Source organism: Homarus americanus, unplaced genomic scaffold (assembly GCF_018991925.1).
Source record: "Homarus americanus isolate GMGI-L3 unplaced genomic scaffold, GMGI_Hamer_2.0 scaffold54443, whole genome shotgun sequence".
NCBI classification, from domain to species: Eukaryota; Metazoa; Arthropoda; class Malacostraca; order Decapoda; family Nephropidae; genus Homarus; species Homarus americanus.
Genome location: NW_024750852.1, coordinates 4107112 through 4122618, shown reverse-complemented (window position 1 = coordinate 4122618; position 15507 = coordinate 4107112). Strand labels below are relative to the sequence as shown.

The window sequence follows — 15507 nt, the reverse complement described above, 5'->3', positions numbered from 1 at the left end:
ATTGGCCTTCACGTACATCAGCTGTCACCTGCAACATGTTTAAAGTTGTAATTTATGTAATGAAAATTAAACTTGCAACTTCCATCTACCACTAGACCACATGTACTTAACTGTCCCCCAACTGTTTACATAAATCATTACCTCAACATTAGTTTACTCAAATTACTTCCCACCAACACAGTACTGCTACACTATACTGTACTGTACTGTACTACACATCTCCACTGCTTCATGTACTATACACAAGGTTTACTACAGCTCATAGTACCCTCCCTCATGCCTCTAGGTGTCCCCTCGACAGCTTGGTTACACTTGGTTTGAATGACAAACTTCACCACAACCACCTGCCCACCTCGTGTACAATTCCTTCCTATGGAACACAAACCTATCCCATACACCACCACAGTTCCCCCATCCAGTATACAACACCCCACACCGTCTCGCAAAACGTTAAATGACCCCACAACAAGCCACACCCACCTACACACTCAAAACGTTATACGAACCACACCCACCCACCCCTCACAAAACATTAAACGACACCACAGGAAGCCACACCCCCTCACAAAACACTAAACGACACCACAGGAAGCCACACCCCCTCACAAAACATCAAACGACACCACAGGAAGCCACACCCTCACAAAACATCAAATGACACCACACGAAGCCACATCCCCACACTAAACACTAAACGACACCACAGGAAGCCACACCCCCTCACTTTTACTTTACTTTTATCCTCTTCACCAAAAGGTCGGCTCGCTAGCCGCCCGGGCGATCGGTCACGTCTCTGTCACGCACTGTTGGCAAATACTGGGCATGCACCGGCTCCTGAATGTACCTGAACCCGCTCCAGTGTTGGTCAAGTCTTCTCTTGAAAGAGCTCACACTCGGTACCGTCACAACTCTCTGGTAGATTGTTCCAGGTTTACAACCTCACTCCAAAAAGTTTGCCCTCACGGTTTTCTGGACTTGCGGCTTCTTCAATCTTGAGCTGTGACTGCTGGGGCGAGCGTCCGCCAGCTCAAGTAAGGACACTCAACTGAGTAGTGCCCCCTGAGATGCTTACCCTCAACTAGGTCCCCCTTGCCCGTCTGTAGTATAAGCTAGGCAAGTTCAGGCGCTCAATCTCTCAGGGTAGCTGAGGTGCCGAAAGCCACACCCCTCACAACATTAAAACAGACACCACAGGAAGCCACACCCTCACAAAACATCAAACGACACCACAGGAAGCCACACCCTCGCAAACATTAAACGACACCCAGGAAGCCACACCCCTCATAACATTAAACGACACCACAGGAAGCCACACTCTCCACAAAACATCAAACGACACCACAGGAAGCCACACCTCCTCACAAAACATCAAACGACACCACAGGAAGCCACACCCACCCACACAAGGAGTTATAATTGACCTCAAGGAATACTGTTGTGTAGTGCGATAAGCTTCACTTCTCCCTCGTGTCTGTTGTCCCTTACTGACCACACCAATAAAAGGGATCTGTGGTCATTCCTGAGCTGAAAAAGATTCACCAGCACATTGTAATACGTAGATTGGCTCAGGTTAAATTGATCTTCAGCTGAAATAAGCTGGGGATGAATCTTCAGGTGAGCCAAACATTTTAACATTCTCCAGAGGTTAATTAGATGGTTCCTGCCTTATTTCCAATACATTTTAACGGTGTCTTTATATACATGTTAACATTTTAGGAACCCGGTAATTTTTTTTTTTACAAGTAGACAACCAACGAACCTTTAGGGTACGTTACGTTGCTCCCTGCCCTGCCCTGCCCTGCCCTGCCCTGCCCCGCCCCGCCCGCCCTGCCCCTCTGCCCTGCCCTGCCCCGCCCGCCTCCCAGAAATCGTAGTTAAGAATAACAAAATAAATAAGTAAAAAATACTACATAGCAATTCCGAAAAAAATAGTTATATTTTTGTTAAGCCTAGTCACTACGGCGCAGTTTTTAATGCTGAATACAGTGGTGGTGATGAACGTTTGGGGAAATGCGTAATTATTGAGGTATGACCAACCGGCTCCGCCAATAGTGGGTTGGGCATCGAAGTAAGAGAGAAAATATTAAATTAAAAATAAATACAGTAATCTAACCCATCTGGTCATTGTACTCGCTTACTGGTTAATTATTACGTACTGATGTACCGTTTACGCTCGTTAACCGCCACCGGCTTATAGTTTAGGCTCGTTTGTCATGGCTCGTTTGGCGGTACATTTGCCTAAAACGTTAAGTACTTGTTAGACGTTAGAGAAACACTTAATATAATACTAAACCATATTAATGTATTTGTTTAGCTGCAAAGTAGGTACCATAGGCCTTGCAGCCCAGTGAAACTTGGAGATACGACCTAGAAGGCAAGTGAATTACAACAACCGGCTGGCATTTTTACTTAAATAGATATTTATTACGCCACAATTAAGAATATTAAACCTACCCAAATGAATAACCTTTTCTCTTTCCCATTTTGACTGTAGACAGTCGGGGAAATTATACGCGTATATAATAGAGACCAGAGGAGGCGGGGTGTGGGGCTTACCTGCCTGTCAGCTGCAACCACTCCAGCCAGTGAGTGGTCGGTGAAGAATGGGCCGAGATGACTAGTCGAGACCTTATATATGAAGGTTGAGTGACGTCACGAAGCTTCATTGAATCATTGATGCTTCATTGAAGCATTTGAAGCTTCGAACATGAATATACGTTAAAATACGTAAAATGTCAAATTTATAGGCAATTTCACTTTTGATTAACTTTTATGGAACAACATAGCGAAAATAGTTCTCCAAAGGAGAGAAAAAAAATTTAAGTAAAATGTAGAAGCGTTGGGAATCGAACTCTGGATCTCTAAAATGACAGGATGAATGATTACCACTGGACTATGATAGGCATAGTTAACGCGCAACCTTTATTATTTTCTTATAGGTCATATGCTCTGCCAATTTTTTGAGTCGTAGGATTAGAGCAGTTTGTCCACATTTGATGTTGAAAGTTTATTTAACCAGAAAAATACAGATACAAGTGGACCAATTGAGAGAGCCTGAGCTCTCTAGTGTCACCTGGGTTGCAGATAACTATTTTCATCCAGTTTCTTGAGCTTTAAGGATGACGTTAAGGTGGAATAGCTCTGTCATGGCTCATTGGGTTAAGAGTACTGCTTATTATTCATGGTGGTCTGTACTCCTATTTGTATTTGTATTTGTGTTTTTGTTATTTGTATATTTTAAGCCCTTATCAGCTTAATACGCTCGGACAGTTGTATTGATTCTTTAACAAGAGTTTTATTGTTTATAATGTTTTATTTATTAACAGCTTTTAGGAGGTATTAGAATATTGAAAATCGTATTATTATTATTAATATTAACAATGTCATTATTTTATGCTGTCAGTCCATTAATTTACATATGACGTCTCAATAAGGTTTTACAGAGACAATTTGACCATTTTATTTATCTTTATTGGGAATTCATCACATGTTCAGTAAAAATACATTATGGATACTAGAGTTGAGCACTTGGAGGCTTTATTAATACATTACACAAACAAGAGAAACAATATTTGTAATAATAAAAGTCATTAGGGTATGAACTACAGATACAAGATTATTATATAGTAATAATAATAGAACTAAGAGGGTAACACAAAAAGCCACAAGATGTCTGGGGTCAGGTTGTATTAGGGTGATTAATCTAAAGTTTATTCACTGAAATATTAATACACAGAAAAACTTATTTTTAAGAAATAACAGAGCTATTGTAGTATGTGGTTACCATTGTGATATGCATACTCAGCACCATGAACCTAACCTAACCTAACCTAGGTTATGTTAATGGATGCTTTAGTGTAAATATCCTGGTAGACACAACTCCAGCTCGGTAGACCACATATACTACAGTAACACCAGCTCTATAGACTGCATACTACAGTAGCTCCAGCTGTGTAGACTGCATATCTGGTGGTGGTGGTGACGGTGATGTAGCCTCAGTCATCTGGTCGTGGTGATGTAGTCTCCTGTCATTGTGGACCATATATTCGGAATCAGCATGCCCAGGAGTACCTATACTGAGATTTTTAACAAAATAAAAAAAATTTTCTTCACTGTCCTTAAGAGAGCCCCTGGGTACACCACTGCCCTGGCAAACCCCTCGGGGGTGCCACCACCTGTGGCAGGGCCCCTGAGGGTGCCTCCGCATCTGGGAGGGCCCCTGGGGCCATTGCTGCCCCTAAGGAGAGCCCCTGGGGCTACCATTGCCCCTGGAGGCTACACCACCCCTGGCAGAGCCCATGGGGGCACCAATGCCCCTGGGAGGGCCCCAGAGGGCACCTCTGTCCCTGGGGGTGCCACCATCCTTGGCAAGGCCCCTGGGGTCGCTGCTGTCCCTGAGAGGGCCCCTGGGGGCACCACCGCCGCTGGAGGGACCCTAAGGACGCTGCTGCCCCTGGAAGGTCCCTTGGGGGTGCCACCGCCCCTCGCAGGGTGTTAATTTTTCAACCAAAATATACTTTTCCATCAGAATTGGAATTTAAGGGGTTAACTAATCAAGTACTCGCCAAATAACGCAGAAAAAATCATTATCACACTTCTGAAACCCATAGTTGACGAGTAATTAGCATGAAATAATGTAATTAAAATCTTCCAAGCATCATTACAACCACTAATTACCCTACAAATACAGTGGTCTCTGTAACAGTTGAGCAATATCCCTGAATCACCCTCAAGCAGTCTGCGTTGACATATAGAAAGAATGACAATAAGGACATCGTGGCATTTTCAACTGTGTTAGCTGGATGACAAACGCCACTGTTCAGGATATCAACACAATGTTCTGTTGACACTCCAAAATCACTTTGGTTACTTACAATGACTTACTCTACAGTACGTATTATGCAATTCTAAAAAATTCACAAAACTAATGAGAATAATTACATCCCTATGTATATTATATTACCAAATACAGGTACTCCTCGACTTACGACCACCCGGACATACGACCGCCGCAGTAGTATAAAATAATTTTAAAATTACATTTTCGAGTCCCGACTTAAGTGATCGTGCTGTGTACTGACAAAATTTTTTTTTTAATTCCCTTTAAAATGGCTGGCAAGCGTAAAAGTGAGAGTTCTCGTGGTGCCGAGAAGAAAAAGAGACACCCATTTTAGATTTTCTACGTATTATTTTCGCCTTTTCGACTTACGACCTGGTTGTCGGTCCGGAACCCCGTCGTAAGTCGAGGAAAGACTGTACTAGAGTGAATACTTCCTTGCTTGAAACTTTATATAATACAAATTAATTCTTCGGTGAAGCTATAATTATACTTTTAGCCAAGTCAACTGAAAATGTAAAATATTTATACCCAAGTAAATTTAATTTTCAGCCGAAAACACCTTAACTGTAATTACTTTGAAGTGGCTATTACTGTATTACAATGTAGTCAGTTCACATTTCTCAATTACCAAGCTTTAGTACGTTATGATAGATTAGGCGAGATATTTTTCTCTTATTTGTTTTACTTCTTATACTTGATGTTAGGGTAGGTTGGAAAAGTCCTGGAGATTGATATACGAGTCCTTAGGTTTGGTTCCGTAGCTTTTTATTTTTCTGACATTTTTGGGATGTTTTTTAGAAAAGGAAGTTTTCTCTATTGATATTTTTCTCTAATGTTACACATTAACCCATGGACCTATTCAAAAGTACAGGTATTACCAAAAAACTACAGTTACTTAACTGGCAATAGGTCAGGTTAGGTTAGCTTGCTTATTGTCCCATGGAACATACTGTATTAGTCAATTAAAGGGCAAATATGGAGGTGACAAAAAACATCAAAGGGTGCTGACTTCATTCGATGCTTCAAAAAACGTGAAATAATTACAAAAATATTTTTCCAGCTTACTTGAAAATAAGGACAATTTATTCAAATACTGTAACTGTAGTTCATTACTTATCAAACAAGGATAGATAACCTATTCAAAGAAAAGAATGGAAGAAATGATTACAAAAAAATTGAGATGGATTCAGTGGATGCCTTTTAGGAAATTTGTATAAAAATTTTTCCTCATCTTAAAAGTTTTTCTACAGGGGATACCTGTATAAAAAGACAGCAAGTGTAACAAATTATGAAATAGGCTGAAAGATTTATTGAAATAATTATGGGGAAAATAATACTGTGTTGGGAATTAATTGATTTTAAATTATAAAAAAAATATTACCGATAATTAAAATCTGGACTGGCAAAATACTGCTTCCCATGTGTAAGAAATAATGAAAATTATTAAATCTTTTGAAATTACATTTATTCAGAAATGTTAATACAGCAAATGAGTTCATTTGGTGCAAAATTACCCAAAGTTAATTTTAACAAATTTCAGAGGGTAGGAGTCTCATCCACCTTTACACACTGTCAAAGGATAGGTTGTAGAGCAATCCACCCTTCACCCTCCCGGTTAAGGAGTGCTGCAATTTGGAGCCTGGCAAAGCTTTAAAAGTCTTTTTATAGGCTTTTAGATAAAACTAAATTGTCTGAATTTATTAAAAGTCAAATTTAAATTGATAATAAGCATCATCAAACACGTGCACACGAACATAACCATCTTCACCACCGCTAGCATAACCTCTGCCATTAGGATGGAATGATATAGAATTAATGGGGCCAAAATGACCTTTTACACGAGCAAACTCATCTTCAAACACAAGGTGGAAAAAGCGAGCATCAAATTTTCCAATTCGAGAGGATGTTGTTGTGACATCCATTGCTTCCTGACCACCACCCAAAACAACATGAGGATAAGTATCCACCAATGGAGAAACTGCAGCTGAATTGACAGGTCGGTCTGTTTTGTACACCTTAAGAGGTTCAAGGGTAGCCAAGTCCCAGAGGCGTGCAGTAGAGTCCTTACTGGCAGTGATTAGCATCATACCATCATGGCTCAACTGCATATCCTTTATCTGTTTGGTGTGCTCTTGTCCAACCTCCATCTGAAAAATTAGACATAAAACTGTCAAACTATTGTACTATTCATCTAAATTAAAAATAGTTAACTAGTTAAAAACTAAAGGTGCAGTAAATCTCATCAAAGGAAAGTTCTAGAGAATATGCAGAGGAAACATTGTGTATGATGTGGCACAGTGAATGAAAGTGCTGGTCTCCCCACTGAACCTTAAAAGTGGAGATATGAAGATATAAAATTCTTTGTTAATCTAAATTCCAAAGACACTAATTATGGGTACCACTGTTTCTTATCTATTCTCCTAACTGCTAACTTTTAAGCTATATAATCTTCATCCAAGCATATAAAAAAGAAGAGGACAATTAGTATTAATTCTCCTTCAGTAAAGGCAGTATCACAAAATCATTTTTCTGGCAACTCACAAGCAGCATAGCTCTTCATTTTGGCATAATGAAAGAAACTCTCACACAAGACAAAGCCACGATGTTCCTAATTTTGGCACAATCACAGTTTAAAACAACCAAGATGGATGCTGGAGACCCAGTGATGATTGCTTTTTTGAGACGTTTGTGAACAAGACCATGACTTCACTAGTTCTACCAGGGAATTTTATGAGTCCCTGATCCATGTAAAATTGGTAGGAAAGCTCATACTGCAGGTGTAGGCATTTGAAGAGTGTGTTGAGTCAAGTAGCCACAGGACGTAAACAAGAACATTGTGATGTCAAGTCACTTATTATAGTACTATACAGTACTGCATTGTAAAATTTGGTTTGCATAAATAAAAGAATTTATATATTTTCCTCACCAGAAATTTCTCCAACCTGGAAAATTTCTGCAACAATTGTTCCAACTAACGGAGATATTACTTGTATATAGGTACAGCACATATAAATGTTAAATATATTTTTTTCAAAATAAAGATAACACCAAATGATCTGGTTGGAATTCCGATTCTGGTGAAAAATACTGGCAACTATACTGTACTTAACCTGCTGCCAACATTGAGTTGACAGAAAAAATGTTTGTGCAATACTGTACAGTACTGTACTGCCTTAACACACACTTTACCATTCATACACCAACTTTATACTTTTCATAGTTACAAAACCCCTTCTATATAATGAATACTAACAAAATAAACACAACTATGTTTCACAAAAATACATCCAAGGAGGTCTAACCTTCTTGCCAGTGCGCATGTCCCACTTGATGATGCACCCATCCTCATGTCCAGTCACGACATATTCATCCAGAGGGCCCCAAAGAACTGACAATGCCTTTGCATTGGAAGGAGTCACTTGTGTCTTCATAATTGGGGTGGCTATGTTAAAATACAAGGAAAAAACATATATTATTTAACATGAAATAAAATTTTAACATAATTGCATCTATCAATCCAACATGCCCAAAACTGAATAGATTATAGAACGAGAGACAAAATAAGGGCACTTAAAAAATACATACAAAAATGTAAAATCCAAAGGCACACACTAAAGACAGGTGAGCACGAAGGCTAAGGAAAATTTTGGCTCTTATAATATATATTGGATAAAATTAACACTTTTTGTCTATCCCATCCATATATGTATTTATTTTCATGTGAATGTTTGCTTCTCCAACAATCTGAAGATAATATATGGGAGCAAAAGCTAACCAACTAGTATTTTTTCACATCACTTTCAAATTCACATGACTATACTGCAACTGGACAAAACAAGTAGGGGCGTAACTTACCATCAACATTATTTGGCTCCCGAACATCAACAATACTGAGCTCCGAGTTGTGTCCCATCATTTTGTCCGTGGTATATGCAATCATGGTGCCAGAGTAAGAGAAATTTACACCACGAACTGAAGTCTTCATCTCTAAGTTTGCCAGGCTGGATCCTGTTTCAACATCCCAGATCCTAGAGCAAAAGTAAGTCAAAGCAGAGTTAATTTTTGGGATAAACATATTTTAACAACTTTTACTACTACTGTAACTTCTTAACTGTGTGCACTTTAAGGTACTGTACATAAGTTTAGTTTTTATCTAATACAGAATGGAGCTTGCACAATACAACATTCAAGCAATAGAAATATTTCAAATTACACATCAAAAGAACACTATGGTAATTCAGAATAATCTTGGGTATTTTCTTAGGACGTTCATCACATTCTATACTTAACCATGTGATGTCAACCTTTCTCAAAGATTTTCAGAATATTTTCCCAAGGACAATTTTGAGGAATGGTGACTTCAACATATAAATTATTATAGTAAAAGAAAGGAGCGTTCCAGGAAGAGTTGTGTGGAATTACAGTGTGTGTAGTTGTCCACAAAGTAGCAGTGTGAGTGCCACATAAAAGTGAGCCATCATCATCAAAGAGGACAGTTCCTTTATTTCCCCAATACTCAGCCCTTCCATGAGCAGCCAAATATAGGCAATGTAACAAAAAAATTTATACTGTAATACCTTGTTTCCCTTGAAAGATAATTTTTTTTAATTTCATCTTTCTTTTTAATCCCTATACAGTACTGTATGTGCCAGTGATAATTTTGCAGGTCATTATTTTTTGTAAAGTTTGCTTGATGATGTGCAAGAAGCCACAGCTTCCTTATACTGTATCTCCAGCTTATTCATATCTGCTTGGTCTTCTACCTCAACATCTAGAAAACACCCAGTAGCACTGACAATGTTATTTATGGTTTATAATACTGTACATACTTACCTCATAGTCTGATCAGCTGAGCCTGTGATAAATAGAGAACTGTCCCATTTGATGTCAATGGACCAAACTGCTCCAGAATGGCCATCATAAGTACCCAAGCGTTCTCCATTGATGGAATACCATACATTTGGCTTGGGGTCTTTTGATGCAGAGAACAACAAGTCGCCCTCACGGTTAAATAAGATTTTCGTTATAGAACGCTCATGCCCTTGAAGCATTAAAGGCTTCTGTAAAAAAAAAATATAAAATTAACAGAATAGTTGATGCAACATTAATTATTATTACTTGTTTACCTTCTTATTCAACTCTACTGACATGAATGCAGTATTGTATGCTACTAAAAACTTAAAATTTTAAATAAAATTTCAATAAAGCAATTGGAATTTGTTAGAAAATGTTAGCAGAATTAGCTAAACTCTAGTAAACTTCCATATCAAGATAGATTAAAGAAACTAAACTTGCATTCCCTAGAAAGACGAAGAGTGCGGGGAGATATGATAGAAGTATTTAAGTGGGTGAAAGGAATCAATAAAGGAGATATAGATAAAGTTCTTATAATATCCGAGCAGGATAGGACTCTTAGCAACGGATTTAAGTTGGATAAGTTTAGGTTTAGGAGGGAGATAGGAAGGAACTGGTTCACAAATAGGGTGGTGGACGAGTGGAACAAGCTTAGCAACTTTGTATTAAGTGCTGGAATGCTGGAAAGTTTTAAAAGGAGGCTAGATAGATTCATGGATGATAGAGAGTGATAGTAACTCTCGACAGGAGCTGCCATGAACAGGCCAACCAGCCTATTGCAGACTCCTTATTTTCTTATGGTCTTATGAACTTACAGTACATGATGTTTTCCGCAAACGTTCACAAAAATTTAGTGAAAGAATTATCTGGAGTCAAATAATAACAATATACTGGATACAGGTGTGGCAGCTGTTAATGGTTAGGTTAAAGGGTAGGGTGGATTAGTGTGAAAGAAGGCCATCTTAGTAACTGTCATTGTATAGTCTGCCCACCACACATGTACATTAGGCTGCTGTATCAATAAACATCAACGTCTTACATATGGCTGCTGTACCTGTACTCTATGTCTGAGGATAAATGCTGCTGTTATTTGTCCGGTTGTCGGTTAGGAAAGTTTTTTAGACTAACAATAGACGGAGTTGACAGAATTGGACGAAACTTTATGGAAACATGAATTCCAATCTATTAAATAGATAAATGAAAAAAAATCCATTCAATTTTGTTATTTGTTTCATAGTAGATATTTTGTCATGACCAGAAGTTCCTACTAACGTTATTTTACCCTGAGTGCGCTCTGATTGGCTAAGTATTTTCTGATTAATATGACGGAGCCCCCTCCCCCTTGGGCTAGGAAATTAGGTAGGTTTCTTTGGTTGGTTAGGTTAGGTTCAAGTAAATCTCCTCTTTTATAATAAGTTAAATTGCACAACAGAAATATTATTTGGTATTTTTATAAGTATACAACGATCGACTATGGCATAAGTAAATGCCAAATGCCACCAGTCACGGTCAAATAGCTTTCACGTTCGCCGGTAATAGACGATTAGCATATAAGATCGCACTCACGGTAAAATAGCATTAGAAGGAAATTAGCCGGTCACAGCAAAACATCCACTCTCCTGTGTGTTAAAGGGTTTATCTTGTACGTTAAGTAGGGTCAGGTAGGTTAGGTTAGGTCAAATTCTGTGCAGTCGTTTCCATTTATATATTTAATCGATTGCAAATAAAGTTTCCACAAAGTTCATCCAATTCTATCAATTCTTTCTGGTGTTAGTCTAAACAAAACTACCTCACTAACAAATATTCACAGCCGAAGATAACTAAGGCTGTCAAGACTCAACATGTGGTGTACCAATCCCAAACTCATGAGTATTGTTCAAACTAAATAAAACCTGTTAAACATCTTTCACACGAGTACAGCAATGAAAATACCCCTCCAAATGACGTAGATGTAAACACTGACCATTGTGGGAGGGTGAAGGAGGGACAACACAAGAGGTCCTGCTGGTGCTGCCGTCTGGGGTAGTCCTTCCTCTCACACACTGGCTACTGTTAACAAGATACCACGACCTGGATTGTCTTTGCTTTTTCATTTTTTTATCCATTTTAATTAGAAAATACAAAAGAATTAAAAACATTTTGGATAATTTATGCGAATTATATCTCATTTTGGGTTATCTATGCTAACTGAAATAAAATAAATGGTGTCGTGGTTTTGTTCGCTGTATAATTTTTACATTAATATTTTACCATTAGTTATTACCTCATGTTTTATAATTCTCCATATAGAATTAAGATAACTTAGAGAAGATCTTTCACTATTAATATGAATCTTCTTTGTAGGTAGATGTTAATAACCACGTATTAATCCGATTTTGTACGCTGAAGTGAGGAGGATAAAAGCATTACATTACTTCTTTTGTCGTCATCTGATTCTAACAAGTTCAATCTCTATATTTAACAAATATGTATATATAAAAGAAAATTATTGAACACAACTATTCTATTTTCACAAACAAAATAATTGGCATGCTTTTTGAAATACCCTCTTATCCCTTCAACAACAACACACACAAGACAACGTGTCAGCCTTCAATTTACCCAACTATAGTTTGTAAGTATGAATTAATGCTCATATATTGTACAGTGTGTAAGGTAAGGGTGATCTTTTAATGCTTTACACATGTTGCTCTAATATATTAACTTGCTGGGTGTGTGAATGGGTTATTACTCTATGATGGCAGCGAGTGGTATAGACAGCCAGTATGCCTATGGTGGCCTCTTTATCATTACCGTACTGTATACTGGTTAATTAAGACGGTAAATATTCGTTCATTAGCTGTTCTGAGGTTGTGTTATGAGATTAGTATTTTTTGGGCGTTTTCTGGTGTTTTACTCAAATCAGACCTTCATGTATGGTGCAAATTAGCGGTTTATGCAAAAAAATAACGGTAATTCTATAGGACTAACCAGTGATCAAAATTGATTGAAAAAGTTATGAAAACACCGGATTTTCACTTACTGTATATTATAGTGGGCACTGTTGTAGTTTGGAAATATGTTAAAAATTTGAGATTTTAAAAATAAACGTTGCTTAACATTTGTGGGTAAGAAAAACAGACCTAACCAACCTAACTTAACAAACCTACTGTATACTCCCCGGTATATTAAACAGAAAGAACTTAATGTGATATGGTGAAATTTGAGGCATTTTCTGGATGCGTTATGATACGGCCGCATCGGTGCTGTGCACCCCGGGCGGCGGAGTGATTTACTGTGTTGGCGATTTCTACAATAAATGATTATCGTATCAGAACTCACTGATGAAAATATTGTAAGAAAATAAACAGTAATAAAAATAACTCGCTCACGGGCTAGTCCTATATTTTAACCAAAAAACCCAAACGAAAACTCGTTCTCATACCAAAAGAGCCAACCTACCTAACTTACAAGGAGGAGGAGGAAGAAAGGAAGAGACAACTGACTTCGGAGTATAACCTCAGGTACACGTGGCAGGAACCTGCGGGCAGCCAGTGGACGAATATTAAACATTAAGACTACCTGTTCTCATTTTTGTGTAAATATTGTTGAAAAATAAGAAATCAGGGACCAAAAAATTTGGTTCCAAAACAGCAAATTGACAGCTGCTTAGGTCCATCTATGATTCCAAATTTGAACACAAAAGTAAACTGGCTGTGATTTCTGCACTTGTCAGCATTCCAGCAAAATACTATACAGGTAATAAAAGAAATATCACTTAACTTAGTCAGAAACTTAGAGGAATGTATCCTAGGGCCAAAATATTAACCTTTACCATGGAGTGTCCACACCCATTGTACTAGTTAGTAAAGGCAATCTTTTCATAGTTTTCATTGCTTGTAAATGGCTTTCATATTCCCACACTGAAATAAATGGAATCTATAATTAGAAAAATGTCTCCGTGGAACATTCAGGACTGTAATTTCTAACAACAATTTGTGGCTGTAAGTTATATCCTAAAATGCAGTTTCCAACTTCAAATTTCCTTTTTCAAATGTTGTTGGAGTTTATGAATAACCCTGTTCTTTGTTTGAACAGGTATACGCTGCAATTCAGGAAAAATGGCCAAGAGTCTAAGGAGTAAATGGAGACGGAAGCGCTTGAGGGAAAAGCGTGTGCGATATGGCAAGAAAGAGCTCTTGTCACTCATGTCAGTGGTGGAGAAGGCAAGGGCTGAAGTGGAAATTAAGGATGCTGTTGAAGGTGAGATACTGTACTACATTTTTAACCCTCCCATCCTCAAAATAACTTCAACCTCATAAACAAGGTTCTTTGAGCTGTTTTGTTTTTTCTTCTTAGATTAGAAATATACTGTTCTCTTGTCATCACTGATGTCTAAAATGTTGTCTGTGCTGCTTGTGGTGAGAGTTGACACATGAAAGAGATAATGCAATGGATATTCAATAAGAAGTCATTGCTATGTGTATAATTGATTCTTGTATGGCACTGCTTTTTTTTTCTTTTCTTTTTTAAATGCTCATGCTGTCATATTTGTGTTTTTAATGGAGAGTAAATTAGTTACCCCGTAAGTGCTTAGCACATTCATCTCCAACTTTTTTCTTTCTCTTTTCTTTTCAGTAACTTAATGACAGAGGTGTGAATTTTAAATGTTTCCAGGGTATGAAATACTGTTGTGCTTTTAGGAAATCAGGGTTGGCATTGTTTATATTTAATTAAAACAAACTAATTAAAACTTACACACATTAGCGTATGCCATTGACTGAGGGTCTTATGCACTAATAGGAAAGATTATCTTAATGAAATATATTATCTATTTCAGTTGTAAAAGCTTTAGCAAAGAAAAATGATGAAACTACAGATGGAAATATGCAAGTAACCTCATCAACAGGAGAAGAGTTGCAACCCAAAGAACCAGACACCTTAACCCTTAAAGCTTTGATTAAAAAGTCAGGCACTGCACCTAAGTGGGTTCATCCTCGTAAAGTCAAGAAAATTAAGAGACAGCAGAAATCGTCCAAAACAAAGAAAATAGAAGTTAAAAATACATAAGTAGCCACTGTTTACTGTTTACTTATGTTGTTAAACTTGAAACTTTAGATTTTAGGAACTTGAAAATACAGTAAGTTATGACAAAAGTTCCTTCTTATTACAGCGCTGCCATTGAACACTTCTTTTTTTCCTTGGTATAGTACTGTATGCTGTTGAACATGACACAACAGTAAGTTTTGGAAAAGTTTTGAAAATAAATATATTATACAGAAAATTTTTTGAAGGGAATAAATTTACTTAAATACGTACAGTTGTGGAAGTTTTCGTACCCTGAATGTAAATTACTTTGTTTAATGCAACCTATGTCAACAAAAGGATAGAAGAGTACCAAAGTAGAGTAAATGAAAATACTACATTATACAGTTATGTGGTACAGTATAAGACAATAGAATAACTAAAATGTGAAAGCATGACAATGATGAGTGTATTATTCATATCTACACTTAAACTTCTCTACTGTAGTTTAAAGATACAGTAATGGATTTTGTAACCAGACTGTCATTTTTGCTTTTAGTTCAGAAGCTTTATACTACTTGTACTGTACTGACAAGTGTGGCCACATTAACGCCCCAACATATGACTGGCACGATTATAATGTCTTGCATAAAACTTTAATATGTTAACATCATTTATTTGTTACCAGTGTGTACTGCACATTGCTTCTGTAATCATTTCCTGCCTTCCTTATGCATCCCAGTGGGTTTGTATTTACTGATTCAATTACATTATTTTTATATTTTCTAGTCTTAATACTGTATAAACTA

General features: G+C 37.5%; 2 protein-coding genes across 2 annotated transcripts; one reads left to right on the top strand and one right to left on the bottom strand.

The window, feature by feature from the left end:
• Nucleotides 1–6288: 6288 nt before the first annotated feature.
• Nucleotides 6289–11743, bottom strand: LOC121854294 (eukaryotic translation initiation factor 3 subunit I-like). The gene is made up of 5 exons (XM_042348873.1): nt 11658–11743; nt 9674–9900; nt 8696–8868; nt 8143–8282; nt 6289–6987 (listed from the first exon to the last, which is right to left on the bottom strand). Exons 1-5 carry the CDS (start codon nt 11658–11660, stop codon nt 6541–6543), a joined length of 990 nt encoding a protein of 329 aa, XP_042204807.1. The 5' UTR covers nt 11661–11743; the 3' UTR covers nt 6289–6540.
• A 465-nt stretch (nt 11744–12208) lies between these two features.
• On the top strand, nt 12209–14993 carry LOC121854295 (protein LLP homolog). Its single transcript, XM_042348874.1, has 3 exons — nt 12209–12308; nt 13772–13936; nt 14514–14993. The coding sequence occupies exons 1-3, from the start codon at nt 12224–12226 to the stop codon at nt 14741–14743; spliced, it is 480 nt and encodes a 159-aa protein (XP_042204808.1). The 5' UTR covers nt 12209–12223; the 3' UTR covers nt 14744–14993.
• The last annotated feature ends 514 nt before the right edge of the window (nt 14994–15507 follow it).